The 17,363-nt window shown below is 51.8% G+C and overlaps 1 protein-coding gene across 3 annotated transcripts in view; it reads right to left on the bottom strand.

Annotated features, from left to right (window-relative positions):
* Card11 (caspase recruitment domain family member 11) overlaps nucleotides 1-17,363 on the bottom strand; it is a 128,985-nt gene that overhangs the window by 10,952 nt on the left and 100,670 nt on the right. For 2 of the 3 annotated variants that reach the window (XM_028887401.2, XM_037198434.1), the window contains exons 9-19: nucleotides 15,881-16,078; nucleotides 13,987-14,163; nucleotides 12,259-12,310; nucleotides 10,230-10,315; nucleotides 9,228-9,328; nucleotides 7,092-7,144; nucleotides 4,735-4,867; nucleotides 3,662-3,863; nucleotides 3,290-3,416; nucleotides 1,338-1,578; nucleotides 86-182 (exon numbers count right to left, since the gene is read on the bottom strand). In XM_028887401.2, the coding sequence (XP_028743234.1) occupies nucleotides 86-182; nucleotides 1,338-1,578; nucleotides 3,290-3,416; nucleotides 3,662-3,863; nucleotides 4,735-4,867; nucleotides 7,092-7,144; nucleotides 9,228-9,328; nucleotides 10,230-10,315; nucleotides 12,259-12,310; nucleotides 13,987-14,163; nucleotides 15,881-16,078 (1,467 nt within the window). The remainder of the gene's footprint in view (nucleotides 1-85; nucleotides 183-1,337; nucleotides 1,579-3,289; nucleotides 3,417-3,661; nucleotides 3,864-4,734; nucleotides 4,868-7,091; nucleotides 7,145-9,227; nucleotides 9,329-10,229; nucleotides 10,316-12,258; nucleotides 12,311-13,986; nucleotides 14,164-15,880; nucleotides 16,079-17,363) is intronic. The other variant, XM_037198435.1, reaches the window with a different exon arrangement.

The raw sequence follows: 17,363 nt of genomic DNA, 5'->3' as shown, positions 1-17,363 counted from the left end.
AAGAGGGGAGCTGCAAGGCTCCCTACCCCACCACTCCACTGGTGTGTGTGTGTGTGTGTGTGTGTGTGTGTGTGTGCATACCTACCCGGAGGCTGCGCAGGGTGTGGTGAGCACTGTCCGCCTCCTCCCGGCTGCCCCTGTGAACCAGTCGCTGGAGCTTCACTAGGAGAAGCTGTTGAGCCCTGGGGAGTGGACATGGGAGCAACTTCAGGGTTAGAACTGGGCCCCGCAGTCGCGAGGAACTAGGCTTCAGGAGTCACTGTGCAACGCCAGGCTCCCACTGGGGTTGGGGTACAGTGTCTGCAGACTAGCTTTGGGGGTCGTGTCCTTGCACCTGGGTTTCTCCATGGACCATCTGACTGGCCAAGATCCACTTGACTGTGACTGGCCAAGCAGCAGCAAGGGCCCAGAAGCACAGGTGTCACTTTGTGGAAGTATAGGCACCCAAATAACCCTGAGACCTGCTGGGATTCAGCCCAGGATGATAAAAAAAAAAAAAAAACAAAAAAAACAAAAAAACGACTAAAGGGGCACAGCTCAAAGACAGAGTTTTTGTCCAACATGCTCCAGGGCTCTGAGGTCCATCCCCTCCCCCAACCCTGAACCTCCGATAAAAGAAAAGCCCAGGTGTGACTGTCGTGCCCATTGTCCTAGGAGGGGAAGGGCTGGGGACAGGAGGGTTGCAAGTTCATCTCCAGGCTGGACAACTCAGACTATTTTGCAAAGTAAAAAAAACAAAACAAAACAAAACAAAACAAAACAAAAAAATGGGGATGAAGCTTCAGTGGTAGAACACCTGCCTAGAATCCCCCAGTGAGGGGCTGGGGTGTGGCTCAGTGGTAGAGCCCTACCTAGAATCCCCAGTGAGGGGCTGGGTGTGGCTCAGTGGTAGAGCACCTGCCTAGAATCCCCCAGTGAGAGGCTGGGGTGTGTCTCATTGGTAGAGCCCCTGCCTAGAATCCCCAGTGAGGGGCTGGGGTGTGGCTCAGTGGTAGAGCACCTGCCTAGAATCCCCCAGTGAGGGGCTAAGGGTGTGACTCAGTGGTAGAGCCCCTGCCTAGAATCCCCCAGTGAGGGGCTGGAGTGTGGCTCAGTGGTAGAGCATCTGCCTAGAGTCCCCCAGGGAAGGGCTGGGGTGTGGCTCCAGGTAGAGGGCTCTACAGCATGTCTGGTGGTCTCTGCACAGAATGAGGGTGCTAGGAGCCTTTGTGGGGACACAGTGCTATCCTTGCTAGGGTAAGGATGCCTTCTACAGAAGGAGGTGCCAGTATCTTCCAGTTCCTCAGGCTGAGGGGCCTGCTGGACCTGGGATGGTCTCATAGGCCCCCGCTACTCACCGGCTGTAGCTAGGGATGGTGCCCATGTCCAGGTCTTGGTCCGTGAAGGGGTCAACTCGTGCACATAGCCACTCATGCCTGTCCTGGTACATGGTGTCCAGGACATGCACCACATCGTCACACTTCAGAGACATGGAGCAGGCATCCAGCTGGCTGGAGATGTTCAGGTTCAGGCGGATATAGAAGGAGTCTCCTGATGTGATCACACCGTCTTCCATCTCCTTCAGCAGCTTCCGGTATCCTGATGGGGGCACAATCCAAACACTCAAGCAGCCTGGAGATGACGTCATTTCCATCTTCATCTGTGTGCCTGTCTTCCTCCTTGTGAATGGGCAGCCATGTCATCTGTGAGGGTCCCTTTTCATCTGGGCTCCCAGGAAGTTTGGAGTATAAATTTGTGCCATGCCACAATGTTTAGTATACCAACATCTGTATTGTGGTCTCCAGGCCTTCTCCACCATTGCAAGGAGCTTGCCCACAGGTACTTAGCCTGCAGTAGGCTACACATCCTTCAAGTCAATGAATTTTCACAAACGCATATGTGTGGATAAGCTCCTACCCTGAGCTCCTACACTGAACCCTGCTGTCAGGCTCTCTCAGGCTAAGTTTATCTTGGTTGCACTTGCCCTAGCTAGCTCTACCTCATGTTGCACAAATGGAAACAAGGACCATGAGCTCCCATGCTTCTGGCTGCTTCTGCACGACATTACGTTTGTAAGACACAGCACGGAGACACATTCCTTTTCATTGCTTTATAGTATTCCATGCTGCTGCGGGTCACTCCAATTATTTTTGGTGAATGGATGGACTCATTTTTCTTGGATATGCATACAGAAGTTGTGTCACCAGGCCATTGTGAATCTGTGTGGAAGCCCTAGTAGCTACTGCCAAATGCATTTCTAGGTTAATAAGACTGTTGCACATGCTATTAAAGCCAAATATTACTGGTCTTTTGAGTAAAAATTTGCAAATAACTTTGGAGGCATTGAGGGCTTACAGCATGAATCTAATAAATTCTGCAAGCTGTCAGTGAATGCCTGTGGTATACGTCTATAATTTATCTCCAAAGCAACCCCGGTGTCAGAGAGTGTGTGTCAAAATGGGAGCTGTAACAAGCAGGGTCCTAGTAGGTTATGCATAGCCAAAGGACATCCTAGGCAGCCGGGTTGGCATGGAGAAACAGAGATCCTATATTGGGTCTTTCAGGGGTGCCCTAGCTTAGCCCAGCGGTGGGTCAGACTCCCTCATACCCTACAGCATCCTTGAGTCTGGGCTGTGCTCTGGGGCTGGGGCCTCTCCCAGAAATCCTCTCTGGATGGATTTCTATGCTGCCATTCACCTCTAGGGGGCGCAACTCACTTTGCAGTCCTGTGACCCAGAGGTCAAAGTGTTCCCTAGAGATTTATATTTATTTGTGTGTATGTGTGTGGTGGGGGAGGGGCTCAGAAGCCCAGCCTCAGGAGCTGGTAGGAGCGTTTCCCATGAGTGGGGGTGACTGCGTTTTGCACCACGGTGCTGCTGGGAAGGGGCAGGAGGGCGGCTTGGAGAAGCGGGCTGGGCTATTTATGCTCTGCTCAAATATTCATGATTACTGTGGTTAAAAATAAGACTCAGCTGCAGAGGCAATCACGCAGGAAAACCCAGAGGTGAGAATGAGAATCCAAGTCATCACCCGGCAGAAGGGCTGCCGGGAGGGGGCGGGGCTGGGCCAGGCGGGGAGGCAGGGCTGCCTGTTAGGGGCCCGGATGTGCTTCCGCGCGGCCTGGGTTGGCTCAGTCTCACAGATGTCACCCGCGCAGGCAGAGGGGCTCCCCAGGCTCCCCAGGAGGTTTGTGGACTTGGTCGGGGTGACACAGGGCTCATTCCTCACCGGGCACAGATAAGCAAGGGGAGGCTCAGGGTTTGAGTCCTCTACCCTACTCTTGGTGGACCAGGTCTGATCCAGGCTTTACCTTCATTGTTGACCTTGTAGTGCAGGGTGATGGGACCACTACACCTCTGGATGGTCCAGCGGGCTTCTTCCTTTGTGCAAGCATCCAGTGGAACGCTCTGCCTTTCACCTCGGATGCAGCCCTCCAGCTACAGAGCAAAAACAAGCTGTTTGTTTTCTTAGGCTCTGCAGATGGGCAGCTTGATGCGGCTAAGGCTGCTTCCCATGGGAGCATCCTTCTTCCAGACACAGGGCATCATCTCATGCAATGTGTGTGTGTGTGTGTGTGTGTGTGTGTGTGTGTGTGTGTGTGTAGGCGTGCATGTGTGTGCACATGCGCACACATAGAAGAGAAGGGCCTGGGCACCCCACAGCTTTCCCCTCTGTCTCTCACCAGCAGTAGTTGGTGGCCCTCACGAAGTCCAGCCTTTTCGGCCAGCGAGCCCGGCTTGACGGAGTGAACGAAGCTTCCACGCGCATTGCCGCCCAGCAGGGTGAGCTGGGTGATGAGTCCATCTCCATTTAGGGTTGTGTGCTGCACCAAGGGGCCAGTGCCCCGCACATGGCCCCCAGACGTAACTGATGGCCGGAAGGGCCTGAGTTGGGAAATGAAATAGGCAGTTAGGCTCAAGAGAGGAAGGGCTAAACCCAGGGTGTGCTAGCAGGCTGGGGAGGATGCCGGTGGAATGGCTGCATGTGTCCCGGAGGCTTGGGAGCCTCCAGGTTCTAAGGGACTGATGACTTCAGCCACCTTCCTGGCTCCAGGGAGTAGGAATGACTCGACTACCTGGCCCTTCCTCTGTGTGTCTAGGTTTCTTATTAGGGACAGCCAGGGATCAGATGGAGTGGTTCTCTCTGTGTGCCTCAACTCCCACTTTGAGATAGGTCTCATGTAGCACAGGCTAGCTTCCAACTCACTAGGCAGCTGAGAATAACCTTGAACTTCTCATCCTCCTGCCTCCACCTCCTGAGTGCTGGGATCACAGGGGTGTGCCACCTTGCCTGATATATGTGGTTCTGGGAATGGAGCCCAGGGATTCATGCATGCTGGGTGAGCACCCTCCCAATTGAGCTACATCCTTAGTTTGAGTGAGTGAGACCCTGAGCTTAGTCTTGGAACACAGAGATGGTCCCTTCTGTGTGGAACTGAGAGGGTGAGGGTCTTGGGTCCCATCCTTGAGCTCCAATTTGGCCACTCCCATCCCTGGTACTTTTGTATGTGCTTGAGTATGTGTGTATATGTGGGTGTGTGTGCATGTGGAGGTCAGGGGTCAGGCTTGGGTGTTGTTCCTCAGTCCTCCTTGTTTTGGTAGAGGCTCTCACTGGATCTGGAGCTTGCTGATTACAAGCACGGACCACCACACCTAACTTTCTATGTGGGTGGATTCTGGGGATTTGAACTCAGGTCTTCATGCGTGTGTGGCAAGACTCATATCCACTGAGCCGTCTCCCTAACCGTCTCCATACCTTTCTAAAGAGAACTTCCGGAACATGAGGTTGACCTGCTCCAGGTCGTAGGCATCCAGTCCCTCGGACTGGTGTGAGGAGGAGGAAGAGTGGATGGAGGGGGGTCCGAAGGAGTAGCGTTCATGATTGTCATCTGCACAGGAGTGAGGGGGGCTGTCAGGACTTAGGTGCATTAAGGGGGGCACCTAGGGCCATCTTTCCCACCCACCTCCTGACGTCAAATGGGCAGTGCCTCCTAGAGGGGAATAGTAGCATAGCTCTGTAGACTGGAATTTAGGAAGAGTCAGCTCCCTCCAGAGGCAGAGCACAGGGTTGCACCATGTAGCCCAGGCTGTGCTCAAACTTGTCCTCCTCTGCCTCCATCTCTCAAGTGCTGGGATTACAGGTGTGTACCTGGATGCAGGGATCTGGGATCAGAATCCTGCTGCTCTGACTCTATCCTGCCTGTCCTGCCATCAGGACAGGTGGCAAAGTTTAAAATAGACATCCCCCTGCCTCTCTTCTTAAGGAGCCTCACCAGACAGGTAGGGAGTTAGGAGGCCAGAAGAGGACACCTGGTACCCTCCTCTATCACTTTCTGTCTATTCCTTTGCAGCAGGTTCTCTCCCCGAACCTGGGGTTCATGCCTTCTCATCTTGGCAGGAGGATAGCCAGGCTCTGCAGGCGTCTTGTCTCTGTTAGAGATGTTGGCAGGGACACCCTGCTTGCTGTAAGGATGCTGGGGTCCAAGCTCCAGTCCTCATGATTGTGGAGCAAGAACTCAGCCATTGAGCCATCTCTTCAGCTCCCAGTTCTACCTCGGAAGTGAGCTCTGGGAGTCTCACTTTGCCCCCCCCCCCCGCCCCCTCTGCAGTCTCACCGCCCTCCTCCACTGCCCCTCATACTCTGGGTCTGTAGGGCCTGAGGTCCTTATCCTTTTCTCTCACCTCAACTGGACTGTAAGTTCCCAGGGGAGATACTGGCTGGAACAGAGCCACCAGGGTGAGGGACACACTGGTCCTGTTTGGGGCTGATAACAAAGGCCAATTCTGCACAAGGAATTTTTCCCGACACCCGCAACATACTTTGGACGCCTGCCCAGGATTCACTTCCCGGCTTCCCATTCTAAAACTCTCTTGATTCTTTTCATTACCCGGCCTCCATTAGGTGCTAACCCCTCTTTAACACTTGCTAGCTTGCGATGGTTCCCAGCTGTGGAGGACTGCGAATCTGTCCACTTTGTCTGCTGGTGGCCTCTGCTAGCCAGGGGCCATGGATGGGGATGGGGGAGGACTGGAATGTGTGTGTGGGTGCTGGCAGGGCATGCCTGCAGGATTCTGAAGCGCAGGAGCCTAACCCAAGAGCAGGGTGAGCTCCGGGAATACCTGAGACACAGGGGCGGGGGTTTGGGGGAGCATCTCCAGGCTCTCCTCCCTCAGTGATCAAGTCAGGCAGATTCCTCTGGTTCATGGTGCTAATACTATGGTCTCTGCCAGCAGGGATGTTGGGCCGAGGCCTGAGCTGGGATCCCTAGCTGGGAGATGCAGGCTGTTGAGGCCATACATGTGCTCTGGAGTCCAGGTCCCCACTGCTGGCTCTCCATATAGCCTATGTACAGCCGAGAGAATGTCAGTATCCCCAACATGGCCTGTTTGAGGACTATCCCCTAAATTCAGGCCTGGCCTCCACCTCTAGTTTCATGTAGCCCAGGATAGCCTCCAATTCTTTAAGTAGCTGAGAATGACCTTGAACTCCAAATACACCTGCATCCACCTACCAAGTACTAGGATCACAGTAGTGTGTCATCAAGCCCAGTTTATATGGTGCTGGGGTAGAACCCAGGACTTTGTGCATGCTAGGTAAACACTAGACCAACTGAGCCACACCCCAGCCCCTCACTGGGGGTTCTCTCACTGAGCAGGTACTTTCTACATCTCACACTGAGCCACATCATCCCAGCCACCCCTCACTGGAGGGATTCTAGGCAGTCAGGTGCTCTACCACTGAGCCACCCCTCACCCCTCACTGGGGGATTCTAGGCAGGTGCTCTACCACTGAGCCACACCCCAGCCCCTCACTGGGGGATTCTAGGCAGGGGCTCTACCATTGACCACACCCCAGCCCCTCACTGGGGGATTGTAAGAAATCACTCTATGGTTGAGTCACATTCTGAGTCCTAGAATTATTACTATTTAAAAATCCAGTTTCTCTTTTTTCTTCTGTTGAGTAGCTGGTTCTGCCTGTAAATCACAGAATTATCTTGGTCTCTAGCTGGAGGCTCTGTTCAGATCTTTCCCTGCGCCCTTTTCTGAGTCCTGTCTCTGGACAGACCCTGCCCTCCCAGGTCACCGGCCTCTCTAGGCCCGGCAGATACACACCATCGAGGTCCAAGGCGTCAAAGCCGCAGCTATCGTTATCTTCTTCCACGGTGCTGCAAGACATAAGCCAGGGGCAAGAAGGACACTGGTGTGAGTGTGTGCTGCAGGTGAACAAGGTGGAGGGAGCTTCTGGAAGGTTCTGGCTTTCCATCAGGCCTTGCTTCTAAGAGGCAATATGGGAGGGAATGGGAGGAAGAGGAGGGTGGGATGAAGCAGGGGTAACTAAGGAAAAAAGGCCAAATCATCAGGGAAGGCCGTTCTGGTGGTCTGCATAGATTGCATCTCACAATGGCTGAGCAGGTGAGTGCAGCCAGGTGTAGCCAGATGCGGTGGTTCTTGCCAGTAGTCAGGAGGCAGAAGCAGGGGTATGGACTGTGAGAGGCCAGCCTAGAGTGTGGATTTCCCAGAGACCTTCGCAGCTTCTGTTTGTTATTTACACCACACATTTGTCACCTATGCCTGCTGGGATGGCTCCGAGGCAGCAGAGAACCCCCTAGGAAGGGGTGAGTGGGACGAACACTGGGCTGGCCAAGGTGGTTGTAGTACACAGGGACTTCAGTAAGTACCCTGAAAACCGGTGCAAGATTATCCAGAAGGGTGCAGCCACTGGGGGCACCGGGGAGGCATTTTACAGATGAGTGTGGGCCCATATCTAGCGATTTCTGAGGAAAGTGGAGGCTGAGATGCCCAAACCCGGGACCCAGCAGGACTAGGGTGTAAATCCAGTTCCCTTAGTTCTCTCAGAAGCCACCAGCATCTGGCGGTGATGTGTGTGCAGGTGGTGTGTATTTGTGTGTATGTGGAGGCCAGATGATAACCTCAGGTGTCTTTTGAAGCAGGGTCTGTCTGTCATTGGCCTGGAACTCAAATTAGGCCAGTGGTTCTCAACCTCTGGGTCGCGGGTGGGGGTGTCAAACGACCCTTTCACAGGGGTCGCATATCAGATATTTACAATTCATAACAGTAGCAAAATTACAGTTATGAAGTAGCAACAAAATTAACTTTTTGGTTGTGGGTCAGTACCACCTGAGGAACTGTATTAAAGGGGTGCACCACTAGGAAGGTTGAGAACCACTGAATTAGGCAATGTTGGCTGGCCAGCAAACTCAGGGACCTACCTATTTCCTTGCTGGGATTACAAGCTTAAGCTTGTCATTAATCTTATTTTAAGATTTATTTATTTATTTATTCATTTATTTTTATTTTTCGAGACAGGGTAGCTTTGAGCCTTTTCTGGAACTCACTTTGTAGGCCAGGCTAGCCTCGAACTCACAGAGATCTGCCTACCTCTGCCTCCCGAGTGCTGGGATTAAAGGCGTGCACCACCATTGTCCGGCTGATTTATTTATTTTTATTTGATGTTTTTGTCTCTGTGTGCATGTGCACCATGCATGTCCCTGGTGACTGTGGAGGTCAGGAGGAGGTCGGATCCTTTGGAACTGGAGTTAACAGACAATTGTGAGCCTCCATGTGGATTCTGGGAACCGAACCCAGGTCCTCTGCAGGAGGAGCCAATGCTCTTCATCACAGAACCCCCTCTCTAGTCCCCACTTTAAAATTTAAAAATCGTATTAGTTTATTGTGAGTGTGTGCGTGTGCGTGTCCACGTGGAGGTTGTAGGGATGGAACTCAAAATGATCAGACTTGGCAGCAAGCGCCCTTAACCCTTCTGCTGCCTGGCCTCATGCTCGGCTTTGTGAATGTGGCTTCTGGGGGCCTGGATTCAGGCCTTTGTGCTTGCAAGGCAACTTTTTTATTGAGTTATCGCCCCACCTGGCACCTGACTTTGAGTGGAGTGTAAATGGGTCACCTAGCTGCTATGTAAGTCTGAGAAACCGATGTTTTCCAGGAGGTGGGAGGAGGTCCTTGTATATCTCCCACTCTTTGGGTGACAAACGAAATCTCAGGTCTGAGGCCTCAGGAGCTGGGAACCCAGTTCAGGGCATACGGGGACAAAGGATGTAGGTTTGGCCGTATGACAGCAACAGAGGGTGGTTCCCCATAGCCACACTACCTCAGTGGGGTGTTTGGGGTAGTGGACATGGGCCCACTTCTTCCCTTTCCTCCTATGTTTTTATACCAACATGGCAGCCTGGAGACAGGGACAGCCCAGGCTTCTACCCGCCAGCCACTCACCTGCGGTGCGGCGCATCTTCCTTACAGCGTCTGACTATGGAGTCGTTTCCCGGGGGCTCTGCGGTGATTGACATGATACTGCTGCGGCTCCGGTGGGGCTGCTGTGAACACAGCACAGCTGTGTTACCGGATATTTATCCTCGATGCCTCTGCGGGCATAAATATTATATACACGCAAACTAAATTTAACTTGGGATGTTCCTGCTCCGACTTGGGCAGCATGGGCTGAGCAAGCTGGTCCTCAGCATGACCTTGGCTGGAGGAGGCTGGGCTCAGCCCTGGGGCAGTCAGCAGAGCTCGGAGCACAGCTGCTTCCACAGCTGCTGGCTGGAAGAAGCAGACGGGAACCACTGAGCTGGGAGGCCTGGTGACCCTGCACAGGCTGGGCTCTGTGGCTCCCAGCTGTGCCTATCCGAGGGCTGCGCTTTGGACATAGTGGGTGTGAAGAGGAGTGCTTTGTTGGGGGCAAATACCTTGGGTTTTGGCACAGGAGTTGATACCAGATTGTTGTACATCCATTACCAAATTTCTACTTCCCTCAGGGTCTGATTTGAGAAGCTGAGCTGACATTTTTCCCAGGGCACCCCTCGGGCTTAGAATTTCTAATCTTGTGCCTTCTGCGGGGACAAACAGATAGCTGGATATAACTGAAGGCTGGGACCCTCCCTGCCTTGCTCTGTCCAGAAGTGAGGGCGCTCCCTCTGCTGCTGATCCAGCAGCCCCCTGCCCTGCTTGGAGCCTCCCAAAATAGTGGTCTGGGTTGCCCGGGACTGTGAAGTTGCGGAATTACGGAATTACGGCAGCTTTGGCCACCATCCCTTAGGAGGCCTGTCTCCTCCTCCTCCCATCAAGTGTTAAATTGGGAAAGGAGGCAGCGGGAAGGTGTGAATACATTGCTGAGCTAGGGAAAGAGAAACTTCTTTAAATAAACAGCAGTGAGGCCCCAGGCTCAGCCTGGGGACTTGGAAGGGTGTGCAAACAGAGTGAGAACGGCCAGCTCACCACCATCTTGGAGAAAGAGCTGGTGACAGGCAGCGAGCGGGAGGAACTGGGGCTGCCGTCTGCGAAGTCCTCTTCGTGCCCCTTGACTGTCCTCATCGGAGCCGCAGGAAACAGGGAGAAGCAGGCGCAAAAAAGGGGAGAGAAAGGGGAGGAGTTAAAGCCTCTAGCTGGGGTGGGGAGGGTTCCCCCTGACATGTGTGGGTGGGAACAGAGCAAATCAGGAGCTTGCTGGGCCTTCTTTGGCGTCCCCTGGAGCAACAACAGTAAAACCTTCACTCTAATGCAGGTTCCACCCCCCCCCCCGCCCCAGGATAATATACCCTGCCCAGAGTCAGACTGGGCAAGGGTGGCTCCAGTCAAGACTAAACCTGTGTCTGAGGACTCACAGAGGGTCCCCCGTCAAATGAGGAAGTATTGGGTAGACAGGACAAACTTGTCCAGTTTTCCCATCATCAGAATGGGTCCCACCTTTCCTTTCTCAACAAGGAAAAGGTAGGCAAGCTTGTCACCCGAGCAAAGCAAGCCCTCTTTGTTGTCTCCTGTCCCTCAGGAGCTGCTCGGCATTTTTGTGATCATCTTCCTCAACTTTTGTGTGACAGGCCTATCACTTACATACACTCCTCCACCCGCACCTGAGGTGCCTAGACCTGTGTGTGTGCACAGCCATGTAGACACAGGTGCCCGTTCTGTCCGTGTGCCCCTCACACTGGGGGGCCTGTCAGGCCTGATGAGCAGTGAGGAAGCTCTCTCCCTGGTCTGTTAGCATCCTTCCCCTTCTTTTTAAGGAGGATATTTTAGCTGTATTCTGCAGGCCCCAGGACCTTTGCATATCACAACTGGATAAAGACTGAGACACTTAACGTGGCTACAAGGAGAATTTAGGTCTGGACTCTTCTCTCCCTCCCTCCCTCCCTCCCTCCCTCCCTCCCTCCCCTAAGTCACTAAAGTAGAGTGAAACTGAGGGGGGTCAGGATGAACCTCTGGGCTGTGAGATGGCTTTCTTTGAGGTCCCACTCTTATACTCTTTCTTGCACCCCACACTTCCTGGGTTCACCCCACTCTCTCTGTTCCCCCCTTTGCACAGCTCATCTCCACTGACTTAAATTCTCCCATTTCTGGGCTACATTTAAATCAATGTTCCAAAATTCTTTCACCTCCTTTCTGGGGTGATCCTTGCACTTCCCACCTCCTTCCTGTGACCCTGCTCTGGCTGTATGGGCTGTGGGGTGCATTCTGAAACCTTTCAGCCCTTGCCATATAGCAGGAGCTTCATTTGTCTTGCAAACCTTTCCTTGCAGAGCTGGTGTGAGGCTGAGAGAGGAATCTTGAAGACAGTATGCCTTGGAGAGCCAGGAGTTTATGCCTGAACTGGCAGCCTCACACAGCTGGGCACTGCCAGCCAAAATCTTGGATGAGGAAGGTCCTTTTGCTGATGAGCTCAGTTCAAGGCTTAGGGAGGTGACTTGATAGGTGCTGTGTAAGTGTGAGGACTTGGTTTGGATTTCCAGCATCCATGTAAATGCTCAGAATGTGTGGTAGTCAGCTTGTAATTCCAGTGCTCAGAAAGAGACGAGCAACCTGGCTAGCTAGCTAGATTACCCTTATTCATGAGCTCTGGGCTCAATTGAGAGACCCTACCTCAATGAATAAAGTTGAGGAGCAATTGAAGAAGACTCTCAAGTCAGCCTTGGGTCTCTGCACACACATGCAAACCCATATGTGCATTCACACACACAGGAACAAGCATACACACATGGACATTACAAAAATACTCATGCAAAACAAAAATAAATTAAAGATGCTCTGTTTGGCCAGGGGGGCCACAGAGGCAATGCATGGCTGGACAGACCACTGCACACTTTGGATGATGGTGAGCATTATTCACGGACTGGTCACCACTCTGATACCCCTGAGGCCTAGCCCAGGTTGAACTTGCAGGGTCTGTCACTGCAGAGGGAGAAACAGATGGAACGAGAGAGGCAGAGTGGCAGCTGAGCAAGGGTGAAAAGGATCCGGGCAGCCTACTAACCTTGAAACTCAGATGCTTGCTTCATGCTGATGGGGGATTTGGCTCTCTGCAGCTGAAAGAGAGGGGAGGGGAAGACATGAGACAGAGAACACAAATCAAACAAGGCCCCAGACACATGTCACTGCAGCTAAGAGAAAAATAAAGCAAGCTGCCCGATCCACAGCTGCTTGGACCATACATGTATGCCAGTCTCCTGCAGCTGGGACAAATGTGGCCTCCCCCCACCCCGCAGTGCCTGGATCAGTCAGCTGGTGGGCCAGACGAACCTCATCCAAGGGAGCCCCTGAACAGGGATCTAGACCACTGAGGCATAAGAGCACTGTATGCCAAGATGACACGTGTGCAGGGGACCTCCACGAGAGGCTGGGCTACGGAGAGCTGCCTGCTACCTTTGGTGGTCACATGTGTATCCTCTCCCATGAACAGAGAGAGGCAGGGATAATTAGGCTCTGATGAGGTGATCCTATTCATGTAACTACCCATTTACCCAGTCATTTACTATCCACTCACTTAGCAATGTACCATCCATCCATACTTGGAAATATTTATACATCCACATGTCTATTCACCATCAATCCATCCATCTATTCTTCTGTCCACCTATCCATTATCTATTCATGTAACTACCCATTCATGCATACAGCCACCCACCATCCATCAGTCCATCTACCTATTCTTCCATTATCCATGTAACTATTTATCTACCTATTAGTGTACAATCCACCTATCTATCAATGCATCATCAATCCCTGAAACCACCCATAAAACCATCCATCCGTCCGTCCATCCATCCATCCATCCATCCATCCATCCGTCCATTCATCATCCATCCATCCATCCATTACTATTATCCATCCATGTAACCTTATTCATTCATCTATCATTCATCCTCCTATTCATTAATCCGTCTACCCACCTATCAACTCATCATCTATTCATCCATCATCATCCATGTAACAATCTATCCATCCATCCATCCATCCACACATCCATTCCCCCATCTATTTATCCATTCATTGTCCATCCATATAATGATCCATTCATTCACATATCCACTCATCATCCATTTACCCTCTCAACAATCCATCCACCCATTCACCAATCTACTATTTATCCATGTAACTATCCAACCACCCATCCTCCCATCCATCCATACAGCCATCATTCCATCTATCCATGTAATCATTTCATCTATTAATCCATCCATCCACCCACTCATTTATTTATCAGTCCACCATCCATTCTTGTAACCATCCATCCATCTATCCAGTCAGTCATTATCCACCATCCTATCCATTCATGTAACCAATCATCATTAATCCATCCATTCATCCACCTATGTATTTATCCATTCATCCATCATCCATTCATTCTCACATCCATCCAGTTCTTCATCTTCCTACCTACCCAACCTTTCATGCATGCATGCATTCATCCATCAATGTAACCACCCTTCTATCTCCTCATGAACTGGATCTCCCTGGAAACCAATCAAAGTGTCAGGGTTTCTGCTGTGGCATCAGCTCCCAACATGGGGCCTGGGAAAGAATCTGAATACAGTCCTCTCACACACACTCTTGCTTTCAAAACAAATGGACATCACAAGCAGAAATGATTTCTGTCCAAGGCTATAACAGGTCAAGTCACACCCAAGCAGAGCCAGGTACCATATCTATCTGCACGAGCCTCCCATGCCACCAACTGCCTCCCACCCCTGCTCCTGGGTACCTGGATGCCCTTTAGGTTCATCCGGCGCCGGGGTGGGTGGTAAGGCAGAAAGTACTTGTTATCTTCAGGCGACTCTTCTGAGGTTGAAGAATCATCAGCTTCTTGGCCATTGGTCCTGAGGCTGGTGTCTCCAAGGTTCTGTGAGATGATGGTGGCAGGAAGGTTTCTAGGTAGACTCTGAGGCAGAGGGATGAGCATGAGAGATAGATAGATAGATAAATAGATAGATAGATAGATAGATAGATAGATAGATAGAGAGCGAGTGAGAGAGAGAGCGCACTGGTAATAGGCATAAGACAGATTGGCTGATGGGCTGTTTCTTCCCTTGGGTACTAAACTTGACATTCAGCCTGGGCTGTTCTTTTCTGACTCTCTGAATGTCTACCTGGATGCCATGGCTTGTCAGCACACCTTGACATGGGTCTGTCTCTTCTTCCCACCTCTCCTGCTTCCCAGTCCAACAGACAGCTGGGACCATCTCATGTTGGCTACCTTGCTGGCTGTGTCTGCCCCTTGGTCTTGGTTCATGCCATCTCTAGGGCCCAGATGCCATCTGTGCTGCTCCTTGCCCAATATGAGTGGGAGAACTCCAGCTTCATGGAGACATCTAGAGGTTATTCATTAAGGAGTTTTGTGTCTAGGGACTGACTATAGAGGGCCTGGTGGGGCTCACACAAATTAAAAACTGTCATGTCCACAGGATGAAGTCATTGCACAGGGGCTCCTGAATTCCACTACAGGGGCCAGGGAAGGTCTCCCTGAGAAAGAGATATGTTGACAAGGCTGGAAGCTGAGTGATGTGGCCAGGAGAAGTCAGGCTTAGGGGCCTCCCAGGTGGGGCTTGGGACCTCCAGAACTCCCCAAGTAAAGAGTCTTTCTGGAGCCCAAAAGAGAAGGCCTCTTCCATGGGTTTCATGATGCCTTTGAACTTGAAATGTACAACCCTGCTCACGTACCATGATTTTTCCTGTGCCCAACTGCTCATTCTGTATTCCCTTGCTTTGAAAATGAGGATTTAATTGCATAGCACTCTCCATTCTATGCTGTGTGTGTGTGTGTGTGTGTGTGTGTGTAATGTTTGTACATGTGTGTGAGGTGTGCATGCATAAGTATGTGGAGGCCAGAGAACAACCTTTGGGGTCATTACCCAGATGTTTTTGAGATAGAGTCTCTCACCAAACCTAGAACTCACCCAGTAGAATAGACTAGCTGGCCCATGAGCTCCAGGGATCTACATGTCTCCACCTCTCTAGCATTGGATTACAGGCATGTGATGCCATGCTCGGCTTTTTTAAAAATGCATATTCTGGGGATTGAACTCAGCTCCTCATGCCTGTCTGGGAAGCACTTTGCCCTTGGAGCCATCTCCCCAGCTCCACCCATGGGCACCAGTGACTTGAATCAGCACAGAGTATCTTAGTCATGGTGACCTTCCACATGATGAGAGAGTGCCAAGGGAAGGCTCACTGCTGGCTGTGGTCCACAGACAGGCACGACAACTAGGAGGAGTGATCTGAGTCACCCAGCCAGAAGGTGGCCAGGCCGGAATGTGACCGAAAACTTTTAACTTTGAGGGTGCTAGTTTCGTCCTTCCCGGGACTGTGTGGGTCCCAGGGATGGAACTGAGGTCACCAGGCATGACGACAAGCACCTTTACCCACGGAGCCATTTTCATAGGCCCCTAACTTTGAAATGAGTGGCCCCCACCTGATTCTGTGCGCACGCACACACGCACGCGCACACACACACACACACACACACACACACACACACACAGATTAGAGGGTAGGGGACACGATGATGGTGTAAGATGGGGTTGCTCTGGTCAGCCATCAGCAGGGATCTGGAGGACGCCCGGCTGTGGCTATATGGGGACATGGCTGGCTAAGCCTACCTGGTCGAGGCTGCCACTGTCCTTGGACAGGCGCCGAAGCTTGCTCTCCAGGTTGACGATGCAGGCCTCCCTCCGCACCATCTCAATTCGCATCTCATCATTCTTCTCCTCCAGCTCACGGATCTGCTTCCGGTACTTGTCCTTCTCGATTAAGCACTGTGAGTACTGAGTCTGTGCCTCATCTCGGGAGTGGAAGGCCTGCCAAGGAAGAGCTATGTGTTCACCCCAAGAGAACTCAAGCATGGTCAGAGATCTGCATTACCTCCAGTTCAGACATCAAGCCAAGGGACCCATTGTGCATTTTTCTTCCTTTCCCCCAGAAATAGTATAGATAGAACTGAGGGCCTTGTGCACACTAAGTAGGTGCTCTACCACTGAGCCACACCCCAGCCCCTCACTGGGGATTCTAGGCAGGTGCTCTACCACTGAGCCACACCCCAGCCCCTCACTGGGGGATTCTAGGCAGGGGCTCTACCACTGAGCCACACCCCAGCCCCTCACTGGGGGATTCTAGGCAGGTGCTCTACCACTGAGCCACACCCCAGCCCCTCACTGGGGGATTCTAGGTACACATCCCACTGTATCCCTCCATCCCCAGCTATCTTCTTACTTTGTATTTTGAGGCAGGGTCTCACTAAGTTGCTCAACTGGTGCAGCCTCAGCAGGCCTTGAGCTTACGATCCTCCTGTTTCTGCCTCCCAAATGCTGAGAGGGCTAGCCTGCACTAGCACACCCAGCTTGTCCCTGAATTTTGGGCATTCCAATCTCTCTCTTCTGCATTCTGCAGTCCTACAGCTGTGTAACCTGCTCCTGCCATGTGCCAGGCACAGTTGTGAAGAGCTGTGTCATACCCTCCCTCCCCCAGGGTCTGCACTATGCCAATGTAGGTGGGGTGCTGCTTTGGTAACTATTCCCATTTTCCAGATGAGAACACTGAGCCTTCAGGGGGTACCTTGCCTTGGGCACACACTTTATGAGTGACAGAATTTAACTTCCTCTGTTGGGAGCCTAAAGTTGGATGACTGCGCTCTGACCTTTCTTGCTTGGATGATCTGACGTAACTACACCCTTGACAACCGTTACTAAGTTACAAAAAACAATAACTCCTGGAAAAAAAAAACCACAAAATGTACCTTTAGATCAATATACTTTTAGATTAACTTCCTGGAGTACGTTCGGTTGGTCAGTTGCACAAGCAGTGGACCAAAGAGACCTCACCCGGACCCTATTCTTCTATTCTTCAAACTTTCATTCCCCCCCCTTTCCCCTATTCATTTCTCCTATCTACCAGCATATATAAACCTGCTTCCCCTTGCAATAAACGAGACCTTGACGCAACTCAGACTGACTCTGTCTTTTTTACGTGCTTGGTCTCCTTTCTCTTTCGCCCCCATTGGTTTTTCAGGAGGTGCCTCCTCGAGTCACACCTAATAACCTGGCCTGCTGGACGGGTCATTCCTCATCACTAAAGAGACCAGGTAAG

This window comes from Peromyscus leucopus, chromosome 23, assembly GCF_004664715.2.
Source record: "Peromyscus leucopus breed LL Stock chromosome 23, UCI_PerLeu_2.1, whole genome shotgun sequence".
Taxonomy (NCBI): domain Eukaryota; kingdom Metazoa; phylum Chordata; class Mammalia; order Rodentia; family Cricetidae; genus Peromyscus; species Peromyscus leucopus.
Note: the sequence above shows the minus strand (reverse complement) of the source record. Positions and strands in the feature narration are given on the sequence as shown.